Here is a 26,849-nt window from a genome sequence, read left to right on the forward strand (position 1 = left end):
TTTATTTTCCTGGATACTGACCAGAAGATATCAAAACTAGTTGCTAGACTATGGAGGGGTTGGAGCTTACCTAGGAAAAGATGGTTGTGGGATGAGGGAGAAGGGAGCAGTATGTCAATATTGAGAAATACAATAGAATTTCGTCTGTGTTCGCAGCTCTGAAAGTCTGTTACTTACAAGTTGGCACTGAAGGTGAGGTGTACTGCAACTTCATAGTTGTGAAAAGCCAGTAGCAGGAAGGATAAGGGTACTCTAAGTGATCTGAATTGTTTTAGATAGAGCTTTTTTGCCAAATGTGAATTTTCTTTTAAGATTTCCAAGCAATCTGTTATGGATGACTTCCTAAAGTGTACTGTGTGAACTATGGAGTCCCAGATGATGTGCTTTTAGAAGCACAGCCTACACTTAAGTGGATTACCTAATTAATGCAAAAAGCATTTATGTAGGTCTTGCCTTCAACCCACTGTGCTCACTGGTTTGCAGCACTGTTTTTCTGTGGACAGTCGGTGGCATGTGTTACATTTCCTAAAGATGAGAGTTTAGAAATACAAGGGTGAATATTCTGATGTGCAGGCATATGAAAGTCTTAAGTGAATTAATACTTCTGGCTCCTTTTTAGTTTTTTGATACCCTCTACTTCCGGTTCCTCCCTCCAATTCATTCCAGACACTGAGAAAAAGACCCATAATAATCAGATTCTGCTGTCAAAAATGCTTGTTTTCTAGCCACTGTTTTGTTTTATGCTTATGAGATGAAGGCTGAGAATTGGATGTGCAGAAATTCTGCATGCTCCTTCTAGGTTTCCTGAAGGGAGTCTGTCTATAGCCTCACAAGAGTTTAGCAGGTGCTTTAAGCTTATGAGGTTGTCCTCCTGCCATAAGGCACTATCCTGCCATTCCCTCCCATAGGGGTGAGATTTTTGGGCCTGAATGGGCTACTGAAACCTAATCTTGGGAGGCTGATTTTTTTTTTAAAGTCATATTTGCTTGAAGGTTTGGGAAGGGCAGAGCTATTTCCTTTGGCAGCAAGCAGTAGGGTCTGGTCAGCTTTGCAGCATGTGGTGAAGCTCCACCTTTGGGGCTCTGATTATTCCATTAAGTCAGTTTGAAAATCCATCTGCACCTTACTTCTAAACCCAGTGAATTTCTGTTTCAAGCCAGGTGAATGCACTAGTTGTAGATTTAGAAATCCACCCTTGTCCCAAGGAGGTGCCTGCCACAGGGATAAAGGAGGGAAGTAGGACTGCCCTTCTGTAGCAAGATAGTGGCCAGGTTCAGTAGTCTTGGCAGTTCATATTGCTGGCCATCAATATCTCGCATGAATTTCCAGCAGCCTTTTTTGTGTGTGGATGGAAGGTTTAGTTTAGTTAATGGATGAGATTGTTTTGCATTTTAATGATGATCATTATTCCAGGGAAACGGAAGTTTTCTCACATAGAAGCTAGGGCAGTCGCAGTATTTAATTTAAGTTCAACCTTTAGGTTTGGTTGGGTCTTTTTTTTAAGCTGCATGGTATTAAAACATAGTGCTTTTTCCAGATAACTGTTGTTGTTCATGTAGCTGCCATTTAAAGCTTTGTATTGAGAGCTGCAAGTTGCTAGCTTGTGAATTAAATGAGTACATCATTCTCTGATAGAAACATTGCATGGAGAAAGTTGCAATCTTTGGCATCAAAGATGTGGCTGTGTGAAGGCTGCCTTTCTCCATCAGCTCTGTCCTCCCTTCATTCTAGGTCAACTTGGAGTTCTGCATCACATGCATGAGTGTGTGTGCACATGTGTGTATATGTCTCTATCTTACTTTAGTGCTTTGTTCTTTCAAGTGACAGTCAAATGTTTGAATTTCTGGAATATAGAACAATATGTTTTGGGAAAGTCTTGTTTGGGAAATGTAGTTAGGTAAGTGACAGGGCAGTTTTTGCAGGGAAGCTGGTTTTTGCTCACTAGTTCGCCAAGCTTGATTGTAAATGTGGCTGCATAGGAGGCACATGAGTTTGCACTGGTGAATCTGAAGAGCAGAAATTCAATTAATAGATAGGATTTTTTTTGTTTTGATATTTGTTTAGTTGATGGTCTCTCTAGATTATGTTTTAAGTAGCTGATTATTCACTTAAGACCCTTGTCTCCTCTTATAGAGGATCTTATGTCTCTTCTGGATGCTGACATACATTCTGCTCACCCAAGTGTCATTATTGATGCTGATGCTATGTTTTCAGAAGATATTAGTTACTTTGGTTATCCATCCTTTCGGCGCTCATCACTTTCCAGGCTAGGCTCATCCAGAGGTAATTTTGCATCTTTTTTTCTTTGTAATAACTAGTTTGCTGTGGAAAAAGCTAGTGATAGTACACACTGGTGGTTTAGATGCTCATTTAATGTGAAAGTAGACTGTGATATGTTGTCAAATACAGAGTAGACAAGTAGACTGCTGCTCATCAAAATTATTAATGAATTCTGACTGTTAGCAGGTAAGTTCTGCAACAACATTAGAAGTCTTATATTAAAAATGTAATTGTTGATCATTGCAAGGTATTATAAAATTATTGCATGTTAAGTTTATTTTAAACTGTAGTAGTATATGTACCTACTAATGCAGATGGCAATACAAATATATAATTCGACTCAAAAAATAGTAATGATCAATGACATGCAGCATTCTTAATACTTTCTTGTTTTCTTCTTCTTTTTTCTTTCTTTTGGGTTGCTTTTTGTACACTTTTCTTCACATTTCCTTAGTTGTTCCATGACAGAATTTACTGTAACAGAATGAGGAACTTTAGATAACAAGGAGAGAGAAGAAATCTAAATTTTACTTTTTTGAAGCATTTTTATAGTTGGATAAGGAGAACTACTGGCAGGTGATAAAAACCTCCTTCAGCAGTGTTAGGTCATTTTTTCTTTTAAGCATTATACACATGAAAAATTTATGACAGACCATGCAGCAATTTCTTATCTTTTTGAGGCTGTTGCCACACATACCTAGAGTATTTCCAAACTGTTAATCCAATCTCTGGTGTGATTGTTTATTTAGTACAGTTTTGTTGCCTTTCATGAACATATTTTAATATATTAATTGCTGAACATGTAAGTTTCTGTTACAAAATTATTATAACAGGGGTCAATGTGATGTTTGCTAGAAAGTAAGTACGGTACTTATATGAATACATCTGTAAGACAGGCTGTCGTGTTTGGCTTATGTAAAAACTTTCCCATTTGTCTAATACAGCAAAAGACCCAAGACTTGGTGTAATCCATTGAAACTATGAGATAATAATGCAGTCATCTCGTATATGTAGTTCCAGTTGATTTTTGTGAGCATAAGTGAGGTACTTCATAGGTTAAATGCATTTATGTGCATGTGCAAATATTCAGCATCTAACTCCTTATAAATTCCTTTTTTCTTTTCCTTTTCTAAGGTTATTCTATGTAAGAGGTTATTCTATATAAGATGTTACCACGAATTCCATAGTCCTTGTTTTCCATGCATAGTTGACTTGTGGAAAGTTAGTTTGATTACCTGATTTAAATAATTTTTCTGCATGAACGAACTGCAGAGTACTGGCTTTAGACAGTTTATAGGCCAGTTGGAGGGCAAGCATTTTGGTAAGGAACATTTTTCTGTGAGGATCCTTTTAAAAACTTGTCTGACTCTTGAAAAGTTTTCATTTAATCTACTCAAAGCAGATACACTTTTAATTTATTAAATCCAGTCCTATAGAATATTGCTTTAAACAAAAGGGGTTGGATTATCAAACATGTATGAGAGCTTTTTTTAATGCTTTCTTTGACCTTTTCAAATTACTGTTTTTTCTGGAAAAGTTGCTGTGAAACTCTCTAATAAATACTCTTTTTTTGGTTTGCATAAAGCTATCTGACAGACTGTATAGACTTAAGAGTCTTCTATTGTTGTAATTACACTGATAAAACTACAAAACTGCATATTGTACTAGAAAACTTTAAATAGAAATGTTTAATGTATTTGGCCTCTTAGGATGTAAGTGAAATTTCTCTAGCATTTTTTCATAGTACACAAAACTGTAAGCCTTTATTTCTAGCTTATTTTATGTTTAGCGATTCTAAAGTACATTTCTTGTATGAGTAAATATATTGAATGTTGCATGTCAGGACTATATTTTTAATCTGTGTGAGTAGATTAAACTGCTGTTAGTTGCATCCTAAAGGGTCTTTACTAGAGAGTGGCTTACTTTTATCCCACTGGTGTGACCCAATTGCATACCAGTTCTCCTTCTTCCCTTAGAGAGAGACTCTGAGCTGTTGCGTGAACGTGAGTCCGTTTTACGTTTGCGTGAACGAAGGTGGCTTGATGGAGCCTCATTTGATAATGAAAGAGGCTCAACAAGTAAGGAAGGGGAACCAAACCTGGACAAGAAGAATACACCTGTTCAAAGTCCTGTTTCTTTAGGAGAAGACTTGCAGTGGTGGCCAGATAAGGTATGGAATTGTTTACTCTATTATTTGCATGCTGTGCAATTGATCTGTTTATTTTTTTTCTGAATAAATACTGTGAGTTGCCTTTTTGACTATGATGTCTTAGTTTTGTGAGATAATGTAATAAAGCATATTCCTTATTATACACTTAGTTTAATTACACACAATCATTGGCACCCTTACAGCTGCACTTCTGTTACTACTGTTTCAATTTTCTTCTCTGTGTATTTTCAAGATACTGCTGTAGATCATGAAGCTTAGGGTTTTCTCCTTCTTTTATTTATTTGGGTGCTCAAGGCATTTAATTGCCAGTAGGAAACTCATGAAACAATCTAAACTATGCTTCATCAAGGCAGCATTTTTTGATAAGCATTATTTTTCCTAGAGACACTTTCAGTTTGAGTGGATTGGCCTTTTAAACTACAGTAGTAAAAATTTGCGTTTATTTGCAGTTGTGTTTTGAGTTGATCAGTAACTTGGTTGCTCCTTCAAAATCCTTTGGCTTTGATTAGCTGTTTTTCTTTATAACCTTAATTCCATTTCCAAGGCAAGAAGTAATAACTGCAGGAGATAAAAGTAGTAGAAACACTAGCTATATGTTGGTAATGGAATATCTGTGGTCATTATCTTTGTGAACTACCTAAATGTTTGGGGAGATGAGTTTTTAAAAACCTAAATAAAATAAAACCCAAACCAACCAACCAAACCAAAAAGCTTCCTAAGTAATGGAAGTGATCATCTATGTTTAGTAGACCAAATTTCATTGACTTGATCTAGTGTTCCCATTTCTGTCTGTCCATGGGATCTGTGAGGTTGCTTTTTTGATCAGTCACACTTTCTCACACTTTCTCTGTCTCTGTTCATTTCAGACTAAATCTAGATAGAAAGTTTGAAAACAGATGTGAATGTAGAGGCTTATTTCTGCTAACAGCAGCACGACTTTAGATGCAATAGTCGTCTTCTGAGCATTCAGACTGAGGAATTGACATCTAAAAAGAATGTTTATCTAGTAGTTGCTCTCTACCAGATATTTTACGTCTAAAGTGTTTTTCCTTTGTTTGTTTTGGGTTTGTTGTTGGTTTTGTTTTGTTTTTCCTTATCTATTAACATTGAACTTCTCTGTCAGGCAAAGTTGGCAGCTTTTGTCTCCCTAGCTTAGAATGAGAAAATCTAGCTTGGTAGAGGCACATTCCAGGAATTTAACATCAGTGAATAAATTTAGTTTAAATTTGGAATACTGACTCATCATCTTTGTTTTGGTAATGTTACTATGGCCATTATTACTAGTGTGGGGTTCTTTTGTTTGTTTTGCTGTGATACCTAACTGGATGCCTGTGCAGTTTATATATACTGAACTGCTTCCCACTTACCTGTTTGCATATGCACTCATATAAACCCCAGCTTCCGTGCTGCCAGTTAAATGAAGGTGTCTTACTGGAAAGGCCTTCCTTTTTATTCAAAAGTAATTAAACTTTCTATCATTTCTTTCAGCTGAACATTCATAAGAAATAGTTCTGTGTCTTTTCCTTCTGTAACAGAAGTTGTTGTCATGAATTTTTGTTGGTAGTATTTTCCAACAGAAATTCTTCAGGGGGAAAATCCTGAGGGAGATGGTTTAGCAGAGAGGTCAGTTCATATGTTTCTTCCATTTTGGAAAATAGGAAGGGGGTTTTGAAAGATTACTGGAAAAGACAGTAAGCTAGGGGGCAAGTGAAAGCACACCAGTCATGTTTGTTTTTCATTATTTTGACCTCTAGCATTTGGGACAAAACTCTGTAGAAGGCTGTGATGAAGGTGGTTAACTTTTGTTTGTGGGAGGTGAATTACCAACCTGGGAGGCATGGGTGAAACTTTAGGAAAGCTGATCGTGCTCCCAAGTGCATCAGTTTCACCAGCAGTCTGAGAATGACAGTGTATAGACATGTGTTGCTCAGGTACTGAATTTTCTCCACCAAATAAACTTCAGCAACTACTGAAGTACATTCTTCTGATATTTGGAATCTTGTTACACTGTAGTACTGTCAGTCTGCACTTGCACTGTATCAACTGTGTGCCACATGTATCAGAGCCATGTGTATTGGAGTGTAGTAATGGCAAGTCGGGCTGGTCTTTCCCTGCTTGATTGTAATTTAGGTGCAAACCAAGCCTTTAGTATTTTCTAATAGGTCTGTTCTGCTTGAGATACCAAGATTTTGTCAGTAGCCTGCATCATCTTAATGTGCGTTAATTTCCCTGGTCTGAAATCAGGATTTGTAGTTGAACAGGAGTCTCAGGTTTACAGAAACAGAGCTGTTGTGTTGTTCTTGCATCTTTGACACCCTTACAGCTGCACTTCTGTTACTAGTGTTTTAATTTTCTTCTCTTTGTATTTTCAAGATACTTTGGGCAGTTTGTTGAATGGCCCTCTGGAGGTGAATGCAACATTGATCCTGAAGCACTTAGGTCACAACTGCTAATATTTTGATGGAAGGGAGAGAAAAAATTTGATTGGCAGGTCTCTCTAATATTCAGCTTCTGGTACAAAGCAGATTGTTTTTAAAAGATATGATATCAAGATGAAAAGTCAAAATGAGAGTGTCTTGGAGCAAAAAATATTTGCTTTTCCTACTCAACTCTGAGGCATTAGGCCAGCTAACTTCTGAAGATTCATGTATGCTGATGAAGTAGAGATGCATCTCATTAGACTACAGTAGGTTCTGATGACAGTTCTTTCTCAGAATGTGCAATGTTTATGCCATGGCATGTATTAATAGTCATGACATGGATTAGTATTTGTGTTACTTCTTTGCTATGTTGGTAGATGCCCTCCAGAACAAAATAGTTCTCTAATGATTTAATGAACTCTAGAGACTCTTATCAGGTTATGAAAGAGAATTGCTTATGATTGCTTCTATCCTTTCCTCCTGCTGCTTTTCTTTTTCCCAAAATATTGGTGAGCATTTGGTAAGAGCTGTACTGAATTCATTCTGTACTGAATGAATCCTGTGTCACTTAAGGACACATTCACGTCTTTTGGAACACACATTTCTGGGCATGAAAACAGTAAAACAAAAAATAGTGTAAATCCAGATGTACCAAACTAAAAATGTTTCCACTTTTAAATTTCTGTGGTGAAAAGTCTCCTAATTTAGAGGATAGGTAAATGTACTGGATAATGGGACTTTTTTATTGGCTGACGGAGTTCAGTTTCCCCTCCGATGGCTGAAGTACTTAAACATGGTGTATTGTAATCTGAGAGTCAGTTAAAGGTACTAATCTGGGGAGATAACCACTGCAGAGAAGACAAGGTATCATCTTTCAGATCTATTTTTTCTCTCAGATCAGGGTTTTTTTTCATTTTTTTGTGAAGCTGTAAGTGGAAGAAAAATTTGAGTTATTAGTAGAATGGAACTTCAGAAGGAACATGTTTGTCCTATAGTTGCACTTGCTGAGGAGTGGTGAAATGTTACAAATGTTTCTCAGTAAACAGAATTTAATGTTTTGTGAAATCACTCAAATTATCTGCAGTTTGAGATCAGTTTCAATGCAAGGAGGAACAGGAATTTTTAAAAGTGAGGTTGTAACATTGTATAGTTGCATTGATACATTACCCAATCTAAGAGGGAGGACATCTGAGGCCCCTGTAGGTATATGATGAAGCAAATAAACAAACTGATGCTATGTAAGTAGTAGAAAAACACCATATGAGTTTTGATAAAATACTGAAAAGGAGAAAAGGGCAAGAGGAATAATGAAGAATTAGAAACTCTTCCAGCATGTCAGGTTATAATGATGCATTATTGAGACATAGCATGCCAATTTTTTTAAAACTTGACATTTTTTGTTTGCCGTTACTTACTTTCAGAAGTGCAAGATAAGAGTGGTTTAACTGATGAAACAATGAATTTGATAATTGATTTCTTGGGTAGCTTGGAAGATATATTCCTGACTATACTTAGTAATGGAATAGTGGAATTATGTTGCTTTTTTGTTAATTTCAAACAGCCAGAATTTCAAGCAGAATGTTTTTCAATGTCACAAGTCAAGAGATCTCATCTCTAATTTTATGAGCAGTGTTGTGCTCTTAAAGCACCATGTAAGCTCTTAATAAACCATACAAGTTAATTGCCATGTGTATGTTCTTGCTAAAGGTCTTGGAAATAATACCTTTCTTTATTCCCTTGCTTCATCAGAAACAATGATGTTTTGTGTGAAGAGACATGCTGATCTTGAGACAATCTGGATATATCTTTATTTTCAGGTTTAGCATTCAGGGATGCTCTGAAAAAAAATTTCAAGGTCATTTTTTTGCATTTATATGTTTTTATAGATGCATTTATAATATCATTGTCTTAGACTTCATATTTCTGTGCTTGTAGGATGGAACAAAGTTTATTTCTATTGGAGCTCTATATTCTGAGCTCGTGGCTGTTAGCAGTAAAGGAGAACTCTATCAGTGGAAGTGGAGTGAATCAGAACCTTACAGAAATGCACAGGTACTGTATAGCTTTAAATATTCCCCTTCAGAATTATTTATATGCTTTGAATATCTAAAATACTTTTTTGTTTCTGAAGAATCCTTCGCTACATCATCCACGAGCCATGTTCTTGGGGTTAACCAATGAAAAGATTGTGCTTCTTTCTGCAAATAGTATTAGAGCAACTGTTGCCACGGAAAATAACAAGGTATGAAATGTTTGCTGGCTGCTGAATTTGACAAAGCCGGGTTTTCTTCAATTGCTTGCAGTGTAGTGTAGAGTTGTTGTTTCTTCAGCTTCATCTGCACCAGAAAGTACTCAATTCATTTGCTCATTCCTTTCCTTTCCTCCCCATGAAATGCAACAAGTTTTTAAAAAAGATATCTATCAGATTTAGAGTTGCAACAGTGAAAAGGTTGCCTGATTATATGAAGTGCTTGACTTTTTGCTGTTAGAGTAGAAACTGACTCTGGTTTGAGACTAGAGAAGCTTGTTAATGTTCTGTAGAGATTTAGTAGAAAAACTAGACATTGACACTTTCAGTGATGTAAAGTAAGTTAGCTAAATATGCTTTTCAGTTTAGTTAGAGTGAACTTTAAATTGATTTGGTAAAGATACCAGCACATTCATATACTTTATGACAGGTTTCTTGTTTTTTTTTTCAACCTTTTTTGTTAAGGTTGAGGAAATAAAGGGGAAAGCAATTCTGGAATGCTCTCTTCTGGGGAAAGAAAGGTGGTAGGGGATAAGTTTCCGAGGAATATAATTGTTTATTTGTTTTGTGATACATTTTTCCCCCCATTCCAAAACCAGTAAATATTACATTAAAGATGCAACTGATGTTCCACTTTTCTTTTTCTTTTTTTTTTTTCCCTCTACCTTCTCTGTTCCTTTCTTTCCTTCTCCCTTAGGTTGCTACATGGGTAGATGAAACTTTAAGCTCTGTAGCCTCTAAATTAGAACACACTGCACAGACATACTCAGAGCTTCAGGGAGAACGGATTGTTTCTTTACATTGTTGTGCTCTTTACACATGTGCTCAACTAGAGAACAACTTGTATTGGTGGTAAGTAAATACTGTGTGTGTGTACAACAGTTTGGATGTTCTGCATGTCTTCATGTCTCTGGCTCCAAGAAGCATTGCAAAACTACTGAACCACCATTGTTCTGAGTTTGGTAAATCTGCTCTTGATCTTAGGTTCCCTTTATAAAATATATTTATTGTCTTTTTTAATGCCTAAAGATTTTGGATCCAGTTATGACATTTGTAACAGAATAAGGTCATTCTTTTAGGAGATGTGTGTAAGTGCTTTAGCATTCAGATCTATCAGTACTACACAGGATCAGAAAATAATCATCTCTATGCCTTTTGGGTCTTTCAGATTATAAATATGGAACAAACTTACTCACGTATGAGGTTGATGTTCCTTGGTCTCACTCTGTTAGAAGATTTGGTCTGTTAGTTTGTGGTCTAAATCTTAAAGAAGGGGGAAATAACATCAAACGCTCCCTCTGAAGTTTGTTGTTAAAATATAACCCTTTCAGACATAAAATATGAAATGTTAGTTCAAATATTAAGAAGCTTACACCAAAAAAACCCAAACAAAACAAAGCAAAAAACAAATGCTCAAAAATAATTCTTTCAAAAGGGCTCTGAAATGAGTTTCTAATTTAAGTGAATTAATTGAGTAATACTAATGCATTGTCAGCATGCATTATTTTTCAGTGTGTCAGGAGTCATTGCATTATGTATCATGCCTAAAGTTCAAGTAGCTTTGAGGCATGGATGAGCTCAATACTCACTGATGAGCTGGAAATGAGAGCATTGAAAATTAATACTATGAAACAGCTTTCTCATTAAATTCTATTAACTCTGGAAAACATTTAAGTAGACCTGTATCTAGATTTGTAAACTTCTGGTTCTTGACTCTTTCATTATGTCATGGCTGACATGGCATACTTTAATTACTCATCATATAGATACTGCTAAGCTGTAGCATTGGAGATAATTGGCTGTTAGAACCATGTATATTTACTGGAATAATCTGTGCAAAATGCAAAAATACTTACTAGTGTTTATATGTAGTCTTCAGAGGCAATTTATGATGCAACATGTCTTTTTCTGGTTAAATGTCAGCCGTGGTGATTTTATGCTACCAGATTGATGCAGACAATTGATTCTTCTGTTGCTCTTGATAGTCCGAGTTACAGTGATCTGTAGTACATGAGACAGGATTCCAACTTCCAGTGTTTCACAGGACTGATGCTTTTTATGTTTTGCCTAACATGAAGGAGCTTCTTGATTCAAAGCTTCTAACTGTATAAGCCATTGACTAAATCATGTAATATCGAAATAATGAGAATACTTAACTGTGTATGCAGGCATGATTTTCAACTAAACCGAGCAGATCCAAGTACAAAAAAAGTGGGTTTTTCCCCCTATTGCAGTGGAAGTCAGTTGTAAGAGCCCCAGACTCCTTCTGCCATGTACCCAGACAGAAAGACAGGCTTTTAGAATTTGGAAACAAAAATCATGTTCCCCAGAGGTTGCAAATTCTGGAAATTATCACTAGTTGTGAGAAAGATATCCTCAAGTTCAGAGAGGCAAGCTGCGTGTTGAAAGCTGTGACTGGAGTATACCACTTGTGACAGAGGTTTGCAGCACTTCAGACAGGAAGGAAAGCCGTTTGGCAATGAAATAAGTCATATGCCTCTTCCTCCTCCTCCTCTGTATAAATTGGGGTAGTCGAGATGAATATGGAAAGTTGGGGTACATATGGAAAAAGAAGACATTTCTGCAGTGCTTTGAGATTTTGGAGAAGGTGGTACACACACGTGAATGTTTGCTCATGATTACGTTAAGCAGAAGGAAAAAATTGTTCAAAGCTTTTCTTTCACAGCCTTTTTAAAATAACATGCATTTTTTCCACAGGGGTGTAGTTCCTTTCAGCCAAAGGAAGAAAATGCTAGAAAAGGCCAGAGCAAAAAATAAAAAGCCGAAGTCTAGTGCTGGTATCTCCTCTATGCCAAACATAACTGTTGGAACCCAGGCAAGTACAGCTGTCATCAGTAGCACTTCTACCATGCTATATGATGAGCTTACAACATGCTCTTAAAAAAACATAACAAAATTAATTAGCACAATAAGTTATGAACAAAAATGATAGCAATAATGGGAAATTAAATTAGTATGTTTGAATTATATGGCTGTCAGTGACTGTGTCCTGTTAATATTGTTGCTGTTCTATGAGTATGACTCTTGCTACACAGAAGAACAAGCTGTACTCGTGCAAAGTACTTCTGTTTTAACTTACTTACTGATTCTGTATTTTGAGAGAAAGTAAGTATAGAAATACAATTCTCTGTAGAACAAATAGCTTTGTAAATGATGAGGCATTTAAATGCCTGCAGTATTAATGTCTGGGTTTGATTTATTTTTGCAGTGTGATAGACCTTTGGTTTGAAGCCTTTACCAAAAAGACTAATAACTGATACAGAGGTTTTTTTGGGTTTTTTTTGATAAGTACTAGAACTAATATGAGACAAAGCAGCCCTTTCTCAGGGAGCACATTTTTTTTTTATTCCAAAACCATTCTAATTGACACATTGATGAGTCTCTGTTACTGGATTAATTGTTCTTTTTGTGGTTGAGCATCTAAATATTATACATTAAACACTTTCAATGCTAAAGCTGTTGCTTTCACAACAGTTTCTTTTTTTGTACATAATGCTGACTTTCCTCTTCACCTGATACACAAGTTTTCTGTTTTGACTACTGCATATGCCACCAAGAAAATAATGTATCTCTGCTTTCCCTCAGTAAAATTAATTTTTCTCATAGAAATAAATATTTCTGTCCGTAGGTGTGTTTAAGAAATAACCCCCTCTATCATGCTGGAGCAGTTGCTTTTTCAATCAGTGCTGGAATTCCTAAAGTTGGTGTGCTTATGGAATCTGTTTGGAACATGAATGACAGCTGTCGATTTCAGCTTCGGTCCCCTGAGAGCTTGAAAAACATGGAGAAGGCCAGCAAAACTACCGAGGCAAAGTAAGTGTGGAGACCACGTGCACGTACATGTAGATTGTTCGTGTGATACTCTCCTGAACTTGGGAGTAATAATAGAAAAGGAAGGTCAGATTTTTGTAATTTTGAAAATTTTTGTGATCTTTATGAGGTACTTGGCTAGATGTGCAGAAATGCTTACTGCAGGAGGGGTGTCTCACTTCTGTGAAAGCAGTACATACATGTGAAATGCAGGAGTATTAAATAAAGGCTTGCCTACAGTGTTTCATAAGGTTTCCAAGATTTTATATTTTAATAGCTGAAAATGGAACCAGCTGTTCCCTGGCTCTTCATGAGATTAAACAGATCTGTTTCAGCCCCTCCATAGTTTGGGAAAAAAAACAATCTTTTGGGTTGACAGTTGCCATTTAAATGTTTCAGATTTAAACAATTTCAAGTAAAGCTTGAAAATATTTAGCAGCTTCAGAGTTTCCAGGTTACTGTATAAAGCTAATAATTCTTTCTTTCCTTAAATGAAGCTCATTTGAAGTTTATTTTCTGTAATAGTGTATTTATGCTCAGTTAATGTTAAAAAATTAATCCCTGATGAAGCAGCATTGTACCATCCCCTGCTTCAAGGTTTATAGCTTTGTCAGTTAGGATGGTTGTTCACAAGTGTGGAGTTACTTCTTTAAGGTATTGTTAAAGGAACAATGCTGGGATACACTGGTGCTTTGTCCATTGTTACAGAAAAAATTACACTTTTTTCTTCCTTCATTTCTGAGTACTAACTTTTATTCTAGACCTGAAAGCAAACAGGAACCAGTGAAAACTGAGATGGGTCCTCCACCATCCCCAGCTTCCACTTGTAGTGATGCATCTTCAATAGCAAGCAGTGCATCAATGCCATACAGTAAGTAATGTATAGCTCAGAGTAAACTTAAATAAATAATTATGTAGATAAGAATTTTCCATAAAAGGCAATTCTATGGTGATTCTGTACTAATTACAGAATCCTTTGGTCTGTCAGTCTGTACTGCAGTGTAAGTAAAGGCTTTTGTAATAGACTTTGAATAATCTGTGAATTGTCAGTGTTAAATAAATGTATAAACAGTGACTCCTCGAAGTAAGGTGTATCTGTGCAAGCGTAACAGTTCTCAGAATCAAAAGTATCTTTCAGGAGGTGATCAAGAGGAAATTCTAAAGATAAATTTATTTTTAGTTGCAATGTGATCATGAGTTTCTTTGTAGCCAGGAAGTTGAACTTGTTTTGGAATTCTTTAAAGATTAAGCTGCTGCTGAACAGCTTGCCTTGTAGTTGAAAGTCACTGCACAAAGCAGTAGTTTGTATCTATTACAGAAAATGTCTAAAATGAGACATTATTTACTAACATACAAAAGCAGTTAGGGAAGCTTCAATAGTACAAGTTGTGCTTAAAAATCTGAAAGGCTACATCCAAATTTGTGTAGCTGGACTCCTTAAGCATTATTTCTCTCAATTTAAACACATAAATTTATAAAATATAACTACCATGCTATCATTTGAAGAAATCTTCTCTCTGCAGCTTATTCTTCTAATTGTTCACAAGCTGCAAGTCTTAAGCAGCATTGACCTAATGACTCAAATGGCCTTTTGCAGTGACCGAGAATCTCATCTGCTCAGATCTTCAGTACTCACTAATTTTTCTAGGAAGTCTTTTACTATTGATTTCTTTTGCAGTTCATTCAGCTGTAATTTCCCACTGACTACAACTTTGCTTGGGCTTTTGAACTAGTGTTTGGAATTAACTGTGCAATTAGCTTAGAAGTTCTCTGCTTCTTACATTAAATATGTTGATAGTATTAATTACACTATATACTCAACTTGGAAGATTAAAGATTCTTGTCAGTGTTAATTTAGCCATGTATATAGATTTGATTCTGAGTGTACTACAGTTGCTGTTCAAATAAAGTCTGCAGCAAATTTAACTGTATTGCAATTGCCATTTGCCCAAATAGCTATTTTTGCCTCTTCTAGAAGTTTACCAAGTAATCCATATGTGGTAGGCAAGCAGACTTCTTGTAAGGTTGATACAAAGCACTGTAGCAGGGGTGACTGAATGTTCTCTCAGTGTCAGCCATTTCATTTATCGCCACGAGTATGAGAGCCTTGCCAAAGCAGGACTTGGTCTTTGCTTTTTAACTTCTTTCTAGTTACTGTATTATTTAAAATTCTAAAAAATACTGTAGTCTAATTATTTTTCTTAAATATCTTTAAAATTGCTTTGCTTATCATATAGGCTTTATTATTTTCAAAATCCATAGAAAAACATAAAAGTGACTGATGTTCCCCACCTTGTACAGCCCCCTGAATATCAGGCTAGCCCAGAGGTCCGAGGCTGTGAGGGGAGGAATATCAGGAGATGGCAAAGATTTCCAAAAGAGGCTCTTACCCCAGTATATGTTGGTTCAGCTCTCTTTATTCTGTAGTGTCCAGGGGAGAGCAGGGCAAAAGAGAACAAACAGGAAATGTCAGGGGTCTATATAGACTTTGGACAGGGGGGGCTTCCCTGGCTCTCCGCCAACCCCGTTGGGGCAGGAAGGAGGGGTCCAGGGTTATCTGATCAGTCACAGGGTCCCGGGGAAGGGGGGACAGAATGCCCATGAGCTCACTGTAACAAGTGACATGATATACTTGTTTGGTAGCTGTGACTCTGAAAGTGTTATTCTTGTTAACCTCTTCTTAATTTCTACATTTGACTGCTGATAATCTTTTGGGGGGAAAGGCTTGGTGTTTATTAAACATTGCATTTTGATGCTTTGATTAAGTATGTCAAGTTTCTTTTTGGTGCTAACTTTTTTGTCTCAGAGCGACGACGATCTACTCCTGCCCCAAAAGAGGAGGAGAAAGTGAATGAAGAACAGTGGTCTCTGAGGGAAGTTGTATTTGTGGAAGATGTTAAGAATGTTCCTGTTGGCAAGGTTTGTCTAAAATCTAAAATACACAGCCCTGCTGTTTTTGGGGATGGGGGAAGAAAAGAGTTTTTCTTTTAGATAAGCTAACTGTTTTAAAAAAAATCATACTTTCAGGGATGCTTGAGAATGTTTCTGATGAGTATGACTTTAGCTGTGTTTATATTTGTCCATAACGTAATGCTAATAATAGAGTTGTTGTGTTGTGAGTAAAACATGATAAATCTTAAAAAATTCTGGTATTTTAAGTTGAACCACAATATTACAAAAACTAGGTGTGGTTTTATCCAAAATACTATTTTGTTGTCTTGAGCAATAACTCCCACATGTTTTGTGAGATTGTGAAGGTTCCACCTGTTATGACTGACTTTTACATACACATAGGTAGAATATTTAGGTGAATCTCATGTTCTGGCAAGCAAAGAATATAAATATTTTTGTTAGAAATTAAGCGCTTCATTAATATGATTATAAAGTTATTTGATTTATTACTCAGAAAATCCCTTTGTTTAATCCTTGTAATGTTTTCATTTTTTCTCTAATAAACCTTTGTTCTGACTCAAGAGCCAGATAGAGGAAAATACTCCATTTTCTCCTTTGGCACTGCTGTGTGATGTTAGGAGGGATTAGGTCCTCTAGACAGTTCGCTGTTATGCTTTTCAAAAATAAAAGCAATGAGAAAACCGATAAGGTTTTATTCAAAGGGAAAAGATTGGGTTGCTTTCTGCTTGATTCATAGAAGATTTTAAAAAATGTTATCAGAAGAGGATCAATAACTGTCCAACAGAAGGCAGCTGAAGTTAGTAAGAGTTATTTTACTTGCATCCCTAATGGATTTACTTGTGTGGCAATGTAAGATTTGCTTTCAGCAGTGTCTTTGAAAGGAGCAGGCTCACAATGAATTTTCATTATCAAGTTTAGGTCATTTCTGCAGAACGGAATATGGAGCAACTTAGTTCATTGTAACACTTAAATTTCTCAAAATAAGATTTTGAGATCTAATTGAAGTTGCTGAAGCCATTGTTTTCCTCTGATACCATCTTTGAGAAAGTCCCTCCTGTCCTTATCTGTCATTCCTGTTTTAGATCCTAAGATTTTTCAGTACAGAGACTGTTCCTCTATTTCTGTATACAGTTGCAAAGGTGTCTGTGCATTGCATCAATAACTACTATAATCAGTCTAAAAGACCTTGAATTTTTATGTTTATATTTTCACTGGAGTGCTAAAATCAGTAAGTGGCGTGTCTTCTGAACAGTTACTGGTGCTGAGTCTATTCTAGATTAGTAGTTTACAGCAAAAATACTTGTTTTCCTTCATAAAGCAAGCTGTCCTTTTCCAGTGTTGTATACTGCCACTCATGTTTTTCCTTTTGGAGTTTTGTAATATTTTATCCTTAGAGCTTAGGTAGAATCCAGCAGACAAAATCATAACTATTTTTTACCTGGTGGTGTCCAGGTTAAAATCAAAAGTGCAGTTTATTACAAGGCAGTAAGAAAGCTTAAGCCTTGTTACATGTTCTGTTTGTAATTTGGATCAGTTGTGTGATTGTATGAAGAAAAACCAGAGGCACCTCAGTCTGCAGAGGTTGCCTTTGGCAGTTTTCTCCTACGGACTCCAGAGTAATGTTGTTCATTCTGGAACAGTAATTTTTGTAATTCAGCTTGTTGTGAGCTGAATTAAATACAAAGAGGATTTGAATTTTGAATAATCTGACTGTTGTATCTATAAGTAATTTTTGAACGTGTGTGTACAGAGGTTCAGACTGCAAAAACATGATTAGATAGGTTTGGGCTCTTAGAACTTCATGAGTTAAGAAGTTCTACCCTTTTATAGTCCACCCAGATATACATTAATCTGGTCTTCCCTGGTCTTCTGTTTACTGACTGACAATCTGAAAAGTCACATCTTTGATCTATCATATGGGTGGCTTCAGTGGCATGAAAATTTTGCATGAGAATATATTATTCTGGGAACATGTTAGCGTTGGTGTTTCAGAAAATTGGAAAGGCTTTGAAACAACTTTGAGTTTTAAGAACTTGATGTTACAAATCGTGGTGTCAGTGGAGCAACACTTAGCTTCTCTCAAAGTGTCATCCAGTAAAATATGTGATCATGGAGCATGTGAATACTTGGGCATCTTTGAGAAATACACACTGGTAATTTGGTGGATATTTTTTGAGCACAATATGAAGTCAGTTGTAGTAAACAAATTGATGTCTGGGGCCAAAAATCTTGCTTTATGTAATGGTTCAGATTTAAAGGAGTAAAAGGAATAAAGCACTTATTTTTGACCTTTTACCTGCAAGAGCATCCAAAAGTTTAAACATTTATATTCTTTAAAATAAAATGAATGTGTAGTAGCCATGAGCTTCTGTCAAAATATTTGCTGTCTTTTAAAATTATTTATATAGTTCTTTGTTTTACACAAAAAGAAAAAAATTCACTTAGTCTTTAGGAGGTGGAATTTAGAGATAAGAAAGGAAGGGGTTCAGATTTACTGATGTGCAGCCTGTGTTCCTGAAATGGTTTTGTTCCTAGCAATTCTATGTCCCCATGCTTTTGGATGTATGCAGCAGCTTCATGATGTCTCTAAAAAATGTCTGTTTAAAATCCTTCCACAACCCCTGCTGTGTCCTGTAGAATGGTGGGCAGGTAGAAGGTGTTTACTTCTAAAGTGTCCGTGTCTCCCTGGGCACTTAGTTGATAATATAACAGCTCTCCCCTGAGTGCTAAGATCCAAGATGAGTGTTTGTGATCATTCTGATACCAGTAGATTGTGCAACCTGCATTTTACACACTGCTTTGTAAGTGTTGATTTCATATGATGCCAAAGCAGTGAATGACCAGAGAGTCTGACAAGAGTGCAACGTCCTTACAGTGAGGTGGTGTTGAAAGAGATTAAGAATGCATGTCTGCTAGATACACTCTTCTAGTTAGTAATCTCCTTGCTCCTTGGGATTTATTACCTTCCAATCTCATTTCAATTTAAATCTTTCATGGCTTGGAATGAAATTAAGCCTTTATTCCTCCAAGTCCGTCACTAGATGGAAGAGATAATAATTCCAGGATTATCTACCTAATGGAAGACTGATGGAATGAAATAGCCTGGCACTTGTCTCATCTCTTGTCTGCACTGGTGAGAAGTCTGATGGAGTGTTCTTTAGTGTTGTAGAGAAAAGATATGGGCTGAAATAAGCCTTTGTTACTTGTTCTATTCATCCCATGCACTTTGGGATATTCTACTTCACCACATTAGCTTCTGGATCTTTTCTTCTGAAATGGCTTAAATGGTGTCTGAAACCACTGCTAGAACAGAGGGATGGGGAACCTGGGTTGGAGCTGCTTTTTTCTTCTTTGGCAGCTGCGGTTCGTTTTGGTCTGAGGCTTTCCATTGGCTGTGTCCAAGGCCTCCCCAAACTGCTTCTGGTCATCAAATTATCCTCAACCAGGTGAGAATCCTGTGTATTACCAATTTTGCAATTCTTATACCCAGAAAGCCTATCAGCTCCTAGGGATTTTGTAAACAAAAATTTGGATTGAGTAGTTTGTTCTTACTTTGTATTGCATTATTTCAGTCAGCGACTTGATTTTTTTTTTTCCCCTTTGATTCCTGTCTGAGATTGAAGCCTTCCAATGAGAAGGATAAATTGAAAGGGATCTTGCCCTAGAAGAGTTACCCACTCTCTATTATGAATCTGTTTGTAATCTTTCAAAGTTGAGTATTTTTAAATTGTGTCAGTATTTCTTTGAAGGTGAAGGAAGTATTTCTTTCTACCTTTGGTATAGAGATAGAAACCTTTTCTGTGATGTTAAAATTTCTTCCATTTGAAAAGGAAGATTGGATAGGAAGTAAAAAAATTATTTTCCCTGGTCTTCTGCTGCTGTGTTTTGAGGAAGAATGTGGTGATTTTGGAGAGGGAAAGATGCAATGATTTCCAGGGGCATTCTGGTGTTAGGGACTGTGGAAGTGCGTTGAGAGGAAGGATAAAGGTGTTAACAACTGTATTCATATTTTAGTTTTTCAAATATTATTTTTAATTCCATTAAAATGACCAGGTGTTGTTATCTTGTAGTTGAAAAATGCACTGAAGAGGTATTCTGTTTTTCAGGAAAAATTCTTTCGTTTTCTATTTAGTTTCTTGTTTTTTTCATTCAATTCATTCTCTTAATTAAGTCCTAGTAAGGCACATAGTGTCTATGTAGTTAGGTAAAATGCTTGTTTCTAATTGGTGAAGTTTTTGCATTAGCAGTATCAGCAGTACATTAGTTGTGTAAGCTAACATCTCAATCCTTTACATTTTTCCATTTTATTTTTGTAATGAGTTTTTAAGTTATCTCAGACTTATATAAATTCAATTAAAGAGGAGTGTTTATGTTGCATAATTATCTTGTTTGGTGCTGGCTCATTATGCCATATCTTTGCTTTGGAGCTTTCCATGTACAGTTGCTATCAAATGCTTCACTCAAGCTCATTGCTCTCTACATCAGGGGATAGTTTTATTTTCTTTCTGTATAACAACCAACAGCTGCAGTATAACTTTAACTAAAGAACTGATTTTAGGTTTGAAGAGGTGATTATCTTCTTTGCAAAATCTTAATAAGCATATTTTCCAGTTTTTAAAGATATGTGATTTTCCTGGATAATGGGAAAGAAAAAGTATTTGTCATGTGGATGCCATTAAAGTTCCAGCACATTTCTCTGAACACATCAAAAGTGATATAAGTGAGGAATGATGTAGTGGTAACACTAGGAGCAGCCAGAAAGCATGCAGTAAAAACCTTCTAATTATGGAGATAAAATATGTTAAAGATTGGGGAACTGTACATTTTCTTAAGGTGTGCTTCCATCAGAAAGCAACCCAAATGTATAAGGTTCTTGTAGAACATTTAGTCATTTAAAAAAAAAAAGAAAAATATACATGTTGGACTAGAAGCTCTGATTGAACTGCTGGCATGCGATTACAGGCTTATAAGTTAGTCTGATTATTTTAGAAACATCTAAATGTACATGGAATAAACTTCTTTACTAAACCACAGTTCTCTTCTAGAGAGCTGTCTTGCCAATCTCAGTAGAATTCTGTCTTTGTATAGTCCAGATGATGGTTGATGTTTGTGAATATTTTGACTAGGTCTGAATTTTGAAATTTTTGAGTAGTATTCTTACAGCTGTCAGTGATGCTTTACTACTTAAACTTGCAATTTTGCTTCTACAGTGAAGATTCAGCATGTAGGGAGCAACTGCTGTAACTCTGTCCACAGTAATCTTTGTTACAAAAAAATCTGCTAATGCTTTAAGGCTGTCAATATATAATTTTCTCTAGTGCAATTGATAGGCTGCACTTAGCTAGAAAAATTGGTAGAAAACATGGATTTTTCTTACATACAGCATCTTGAAAATTTAAGACAAGTTTTTTTATTGTTGGAGACCTTTTAGATAAGTTGGTTACAGCTAGACTTTTGTTTGTTAAGCACTTTCTGTGTAGAAACTATTGAGAAATTAGGGCTTATTAAAGACTGATGGTTGCTTATATCTAGTTTTGATCAAGACTGAGAGCATATAGAGTTCTTATTTCTGCTCATAATTAAAACATTGTCTGTTCTTTCCCCACCCCCTTCTGCCTTAGCTTTGTTTTTGTTTTGAGAAAACTACAGTCTTAGCTGGAAATTCAAAGGGCCTTGCTGTTTGGTGATAGCACAAGAAGTTCCTGTATCAAGGAAGCCTGTTTTGACAGTTTTGATTAGATATGCATGGCAGCAACTCTTTATAGAAGCTTACAGTCTTAGAAATGCCACGTCAGTATAGGGTTGAATAGCTTTTGTTTCCTTGGTGGGCCAGAGAAGGACAGACACACACACACATGAAGAACATCTGGATACACTTGTCTGTATCCTTCAGTCCTGAGGGACTGAGTGGAGAACTTGATCACTGAGTGTACAGAACAGGTACTAGACCAGTAAACTAAGAGGTCTTTTTTCCACTGTGTATAGTCTTGTTGAGGAAAGAGCACTAAAAATTTCAGCTGGGGCCAAAAAAGTTTTTTCATTTATCTTGTAATGTAAGATCTAATGGGCACTTAAAGAAGGAGACTCAGTATAGACTTCATTGTTGTTGAATTGTTGGCTAATGTTTAGAATTCATTGTCACAAGAATAGTGTTTATTTCCAAAAGTGATTGCACAGATTAATAAGAGAAAGGTCTATCAAGGCTATTAAACATGAAGTTGTCCTGCTGTTTCCAGGAGTTGGAAGTTGGAAAGAGACCAGGGGAGTACCAGCAGGAGCTTCTCTAGTCAGTTGATGTTGGCTTCTCCTGGATGTAGGATGGTGAAATGGAGGGACCTCTGATATGAGTCAGGATGCTTATGAAGTCATTAGGAAATCCAAGATTTTCAAATTTCAGTAATTTTAGCAAAATGACAAGGCTAATGATTAAGAGCTATACAATTTTATCACTGGATATTGTAAATTTTTTCCTCTCCCTGAAAAAGGTGTTGTTTATTTTGAAGCAAATCAGATTTTGTTCAGCCTTTTGGTAAAACTCCTATGTGTTCTGCCTGTAGGTTCTAAAAGTGGATGGTGCGTATGTTGCTGTGAAATTTCCAGGCACCTCCAATAATGCAAACTGTCAGAGCAGTTCTAACTCCGATCCTGATCCTTCTTCTCTCCTCCAAGACTGTAGGCTGCTCAGGATAGATGAACTGCAGGTATGTGTTTGTGAAACGTGGAGGAAACAATCAATATTTAGAACTGTCAGGGCTATGTGTGCTTAATTGCAGCTTAAAATTTTACATCTGTTTTCAGGTTGTAAAAACTGGTGGAACTCCGAAAGTTCCTGACTGTTTTCAAAGAACACCCAAAAAACTGTGTATTCCTGAAAAAACAGAGATCCTAGCAGTAAATGTAGATTCAAAAGGTAAGTAGGACTTGCCCTATGAGTCCAAATCTGTTGGTTCCTTTATTACCTGTCTTTCATCCAAATGAAAAACACCTACTTGCAAGATGACACAAACAGGTGCTTCCATTGATATTAGTACTGTCTTGAAAGTGCTTTAGTTAGGAGTTCTTTTACTAGATGCCATCCATAAAACACATTAACTTTTTTTCTTCATGTGTCTTTGAAGGAGTGCATGCTGTTCTGAAAACTGGGAACTGGGTTCGATACTGCATATTTGACCTTGCCACAGGAAAGGCTGAACAGGAAAATAATTTCCCTACTAGCAGCATTGCATTCCTGGGTCAGAATGAGAGAAGTGTTGCTATTTTTACAGCTGGACAGGTTTGTGGTTTTATGTCTCAATCATTTAACCTCACTGCACTTCATTTCTGTCATCTTTAAATAAGGTGGTACAGCCTTCTGTAAGACTTTTCCAAAATATGGCAAAGAAATAGTTTTTCAAACAGGTTATGAAAAACTTGCTGCTTTAATATTTTGATGGCACAACGGCAATAGCAAACAACTTACCTAAGCACATCTTACTTAAACTCTACCTTGAATGTAAAAAAGAAGAGAAAAAAGGTGACAGAATGGTTCTTGGATTAATATAAATTTGTTACGTAGCTGCATTTTGGAATGTGATCTAGCTATATTTTGGAGCTGGGTCAGATATAAATCCACTCTTGAAAATAAATGGAAATATTAACAAATAAAAAAAATAATCTGTAATTGGCAGTACAGATTCACTAAAAATTATTGAGATTTTGTGCAACTCTTCCATAAAAATGGTATCCTTTGTTTAGGATAATTGAAATAAATAGTTTTTGCAAAATAATTGAATTTGAATATTTCATTTCAATATATTCAACTTTACTTGGAGCATTTAAGTAAGCTAAAAATGTAGTTACTATTTGTTTCACTGGTAATGTTAATTAATGAATGTTTATGAGAAGCAAGTTTCAGGCATTTGCAAAGGGGAATTTCCTATCTTATGTTGCACCACTTCTAATGACAGGAGTCAATGATGTAAATGAGAATCTTGGGTAAACTGTTCTAATTGTTGTCAGTCAAGAACTGGACATTTTGGGATAATATTTATAAATTGTGGAGACTTAATAATGAAACTTATTTTTCCAAATGTAGGAATCGCCTATTATTCTTAGAGATGGAAATGGTACAATCTATCCAATGGCAAAAGATTGTATGGGTGGGATACGAGACCCTGACTGGCTTGATCTTCCACCTATTAGTAGTCTTGGAATGGGTGTTCATTCCTTAACCAATCTTCCTGCTAACTCGACCATCAAAAAGAAAGCTGCTATTATCATTATGGCTGTTGAGGTAAAATATTTTCTCTGCTACAGAATTATGTGCTTTTCTTTTATTCTTGCTATTATAAAAGTATGCTTAAAGTAGCTTCATGTTTAGATACTGATTTGCATTTTCATTATTTGAAAGAAGCTAATTTCAACTGAAGATTCTCTTAGAAACACAAAACACCAACAAATTTGCCAAGTAAAGTGAAAGACCCATTTTTGGGGCAGACGCATTACTTCTGTAACAGGCTTTTAATTAGTAGGGTTTTTTTAGGCATTGATTTTGAAATTATTACCTTTTTATATCTACTAACACCATGCAGTTTCATTTAGTCTCATGGGTGCACAGTTTTTCTCAGAGATCCAACAATTTGTTTTGATTAGATCCCTGAGAATGCAATACTTCTTTATTTTTTTCTATTTTTAAAAAATAATTTATTTAGAGCATTTACTAGGAAACTGGGAGAGGAAATGAAGGTTTTTTCACTTGAATCACTTGTAGAGTTCTGTCCTCATCAGTGATGTTGTATAAGTAGTTCTGCTGTGAATTTAGATGTCATACTTGTAAAATCTTGTCAGTAATTTGTTAGGTCTGCTGTGTGTTCTGCTGCCACCCCGAGGTACTGTGTACCTGTTAGACTGAGTTTGATTTCACAGTGAAGTAGTATTCCATCATTATGGAAAATCTGGTTATATATGGGGGTGAACCTCCCAGACCTTCAACAGCTTCTAATCATTCACTTCTCAGCACATAATTTGTTTAAAAAGAACTAGGTTAGAACTCATTCGTGTACCTCCTTAAGCTTTTTCAGTTGTATCACTTTTCCCATGTTACACGAAGCTATGAAATGGAAGTAATCTATCTTAAGAACCCAACTGTGAAGCCAAAGGAATGCTTTTGTGAGCCTGATGGCATCTGCTGCTCTGTTCCTTTTGCTTGTCTGTGCCTGAATGCACACAACTCTGTTTTTAACAGTGCTATAATTGAGATGATGAATATTCTGAACAGCTCCTGCACTAACTTGCAGCCAGTGTTGGAGATGAAGACCTTCCAATTTTCTTCTAATTTTGAAAATAATAGGAAGTATTTATGGAGCTTATATCTACCTTTTGTGCTTCACATTTCTAAAATATTTTATTATTTTGAGTACAGAAACAAACATTGATGCAGCACATTCTTCGATGTGACTATGAGGCTTGCAGACAATACCTGATGAATCTTGAACAAGCAGTTGTTTTGGATCAGAATCCTCAAATGCTGCAGACGTTCCTTGGCCATAGATGTGATGGAAACCGTAATATTCTGCATGCTTGTGTGTCTGTATGCTTTCCAACCAGCAACAAGGAAACAAAGGAGGAAGAGGGTGAGCTCAACAATATAATGAAAAAAATTTGAAAATAATCTTTTCATGCATTTTCAAGAAAATATTAAATAAAGGCTGCATTCTTCATATATGGATATATTAAAATTTAGCACCTAAAACGTGCCCTGGCCTTTCAAAGGTGCTGAGACAACATTTTTATTACTTCTATAAAGTTTTATGAGAATTTTATAAGAATTCAATAGTTACGAGCACCAAGCTGTTTAAATGGATTGTAAAAACTTTCGACATTCACGTTAATTTTAGATGAAAAAAGTATTTTTCTACCTTTGTATCACTAGTATCCCCTCTGTATCACTAGTAAAATTTATGATAAATGATACTTAATAATTTTGAAGTGTTGTAGAATATGTTAATACCTTCAATTAGAAATACTACTTGTCATTGATATGTATTAAGAAATGTGGAAGAATGACCTATTAATGCCAGTTATTGACACCATTTTAAAATGTCTGTTAAATACTGTTATGTAAAAAGCATGTTAACAGAGCAAGGTTGCTAAGTCAAGCACTCAAAAATTAAAGAATAGCAGAATTAAGTTTACCCATGTGCTGTACACGGGTATGCATTGTGAAATGGTCTTTAATTACACCGTCATACTATTTTTTCCACAGGACTACCTCATTCAGTGCACAAGATGGACGGTGCTCACCGAATGGGTAGCTATTCAATATTTCTTTTTATCCTCATCATTCAGTGTGTGGCCCCATTCCTTACTCTTGCACACCATACAAACCCTGCACTGAATAACGAATGAACGTCCTTTTGGGATTCTTGTATGGTGCTGTCATTGAATTTTAGTCATTTATAGAATTCAATTGTTCCTCATATCCCTATTTATAAAATGGGGGTAATGTGCAGCTTTCTCATCTCTTGCTTGAAATTTTATTATAGCTTGAAGTTTTTCTGTATTCAAAGCTATTAACTAATTTTGGGCATTATGTTTGAGAAGCCTAGGGCCTGATTTTGAGTAGGTGTTACTTCAAAAAACTGAATTCTAAAACTGGATTAATTGTAGTTTTAGTTGTGCTGTGAATGTTAATTATTTCTGTGAGTCGGGCACCTTTAGGTGTCCAAAAATGAGTAAAATGTATCATGATCGTCTGTAAAAACTTGTTTCACAAAATTCTGTGTGCTGATAGATGTGTCAGAAATAGGTTCTGGTTTTCCTAAGCGATGTTCAGTGGCATTAAGCATAACACAATGTTTCCACCTCTCCTTCCCAAGCTGTTGCTGCCTTACTACACCCCTCCCTAACGTTGCAGCAAAGAAGGCATAAACAGCCTGCTCTCTGTACAGGCCTTCATCTTTAGTGTGTCGTCCATCCTGTGCACTGATTGAGGCAGGGGTATTGTTAC

At 36.0% G+C, this 26,849-nt stretch overlaps 1 protein-coding gene across 1 annotated transcript in view; it reads left to right on the forward strand.

The window, feature by feature from the left end:
* UBR5 (ubiquitin protein ligase E3 component n-recognin 5) overlaps window positions 1-26,849 on the forward strand; it is an 87,595-nt gene that overhangs the window by 28,729 nt on the left and 32,017 nt on the right. The window contains exons 8-21 of the mRNA XM_021529445.3: window positions 2,134-2,283; window positions 4,239-4,450; window positions 8,806-8,922; window positions 9,002-9,112; window positions 9,816-9,970; window positions 11,837-11,954; window positions 12,768-12,952; window positions 13,711-13,820; window positions 15,756-15,868; window positions 22,420-22,563; window positions 22,661-22,772; window positions 22,981-23,135; window positions 23,937-24,134; window positions 25,263-25,473. Of these exons, the coding sequence (XP_021385120.1) occupies window positions 2,134-2,283; window positions 4,239-4,450; window positions 8,806-8,922; window positions 9,002-9,112; window positions 9,816-9,970; window positions 11,837-11,954; window positions 12,768-12,952; window positions 13,711-13,820; window positions 15,756-15,868; window positions 22,420-22,563; window positions 22,661-22,772; window positions 22,981-23,135; window positions 23,937-24,134; window positions 25,263-25,473 (2,091 nt within the window). The remainder of the gene's footprint in view (window positions 1-2,133; window positions 2,284-4,238; window positions 4,451-8,805; window positions 8,923-9,001; window positions 9,113-9,815; window positions 9,971-11,836; window positions 11,955-12,767; window positions 12,953-13,710; window positions 13,821-15,755; window positions 15,869-22,419; window positions 22,564-22,660; window positions 22,773-22,980; window positions 23,136-23,936; window positions 24,135-25,262; window positions 25,474-26,849) is intronic.

The sequence above is a fragment of the Lonchura striata genome, chromosome 1 (assembly GCF_046129695.1).
Source record: "Lonchura striata isolate bLonStr1 chromosome 1, bLonStr1.mat, whole genome shotgun sequence".
Taxonomy (NCBI): Eukaryota; Metazoa; Chordata; class Aves; order Passeriformes; family Estrildidae; genus Lonchura; species Lonchura striata.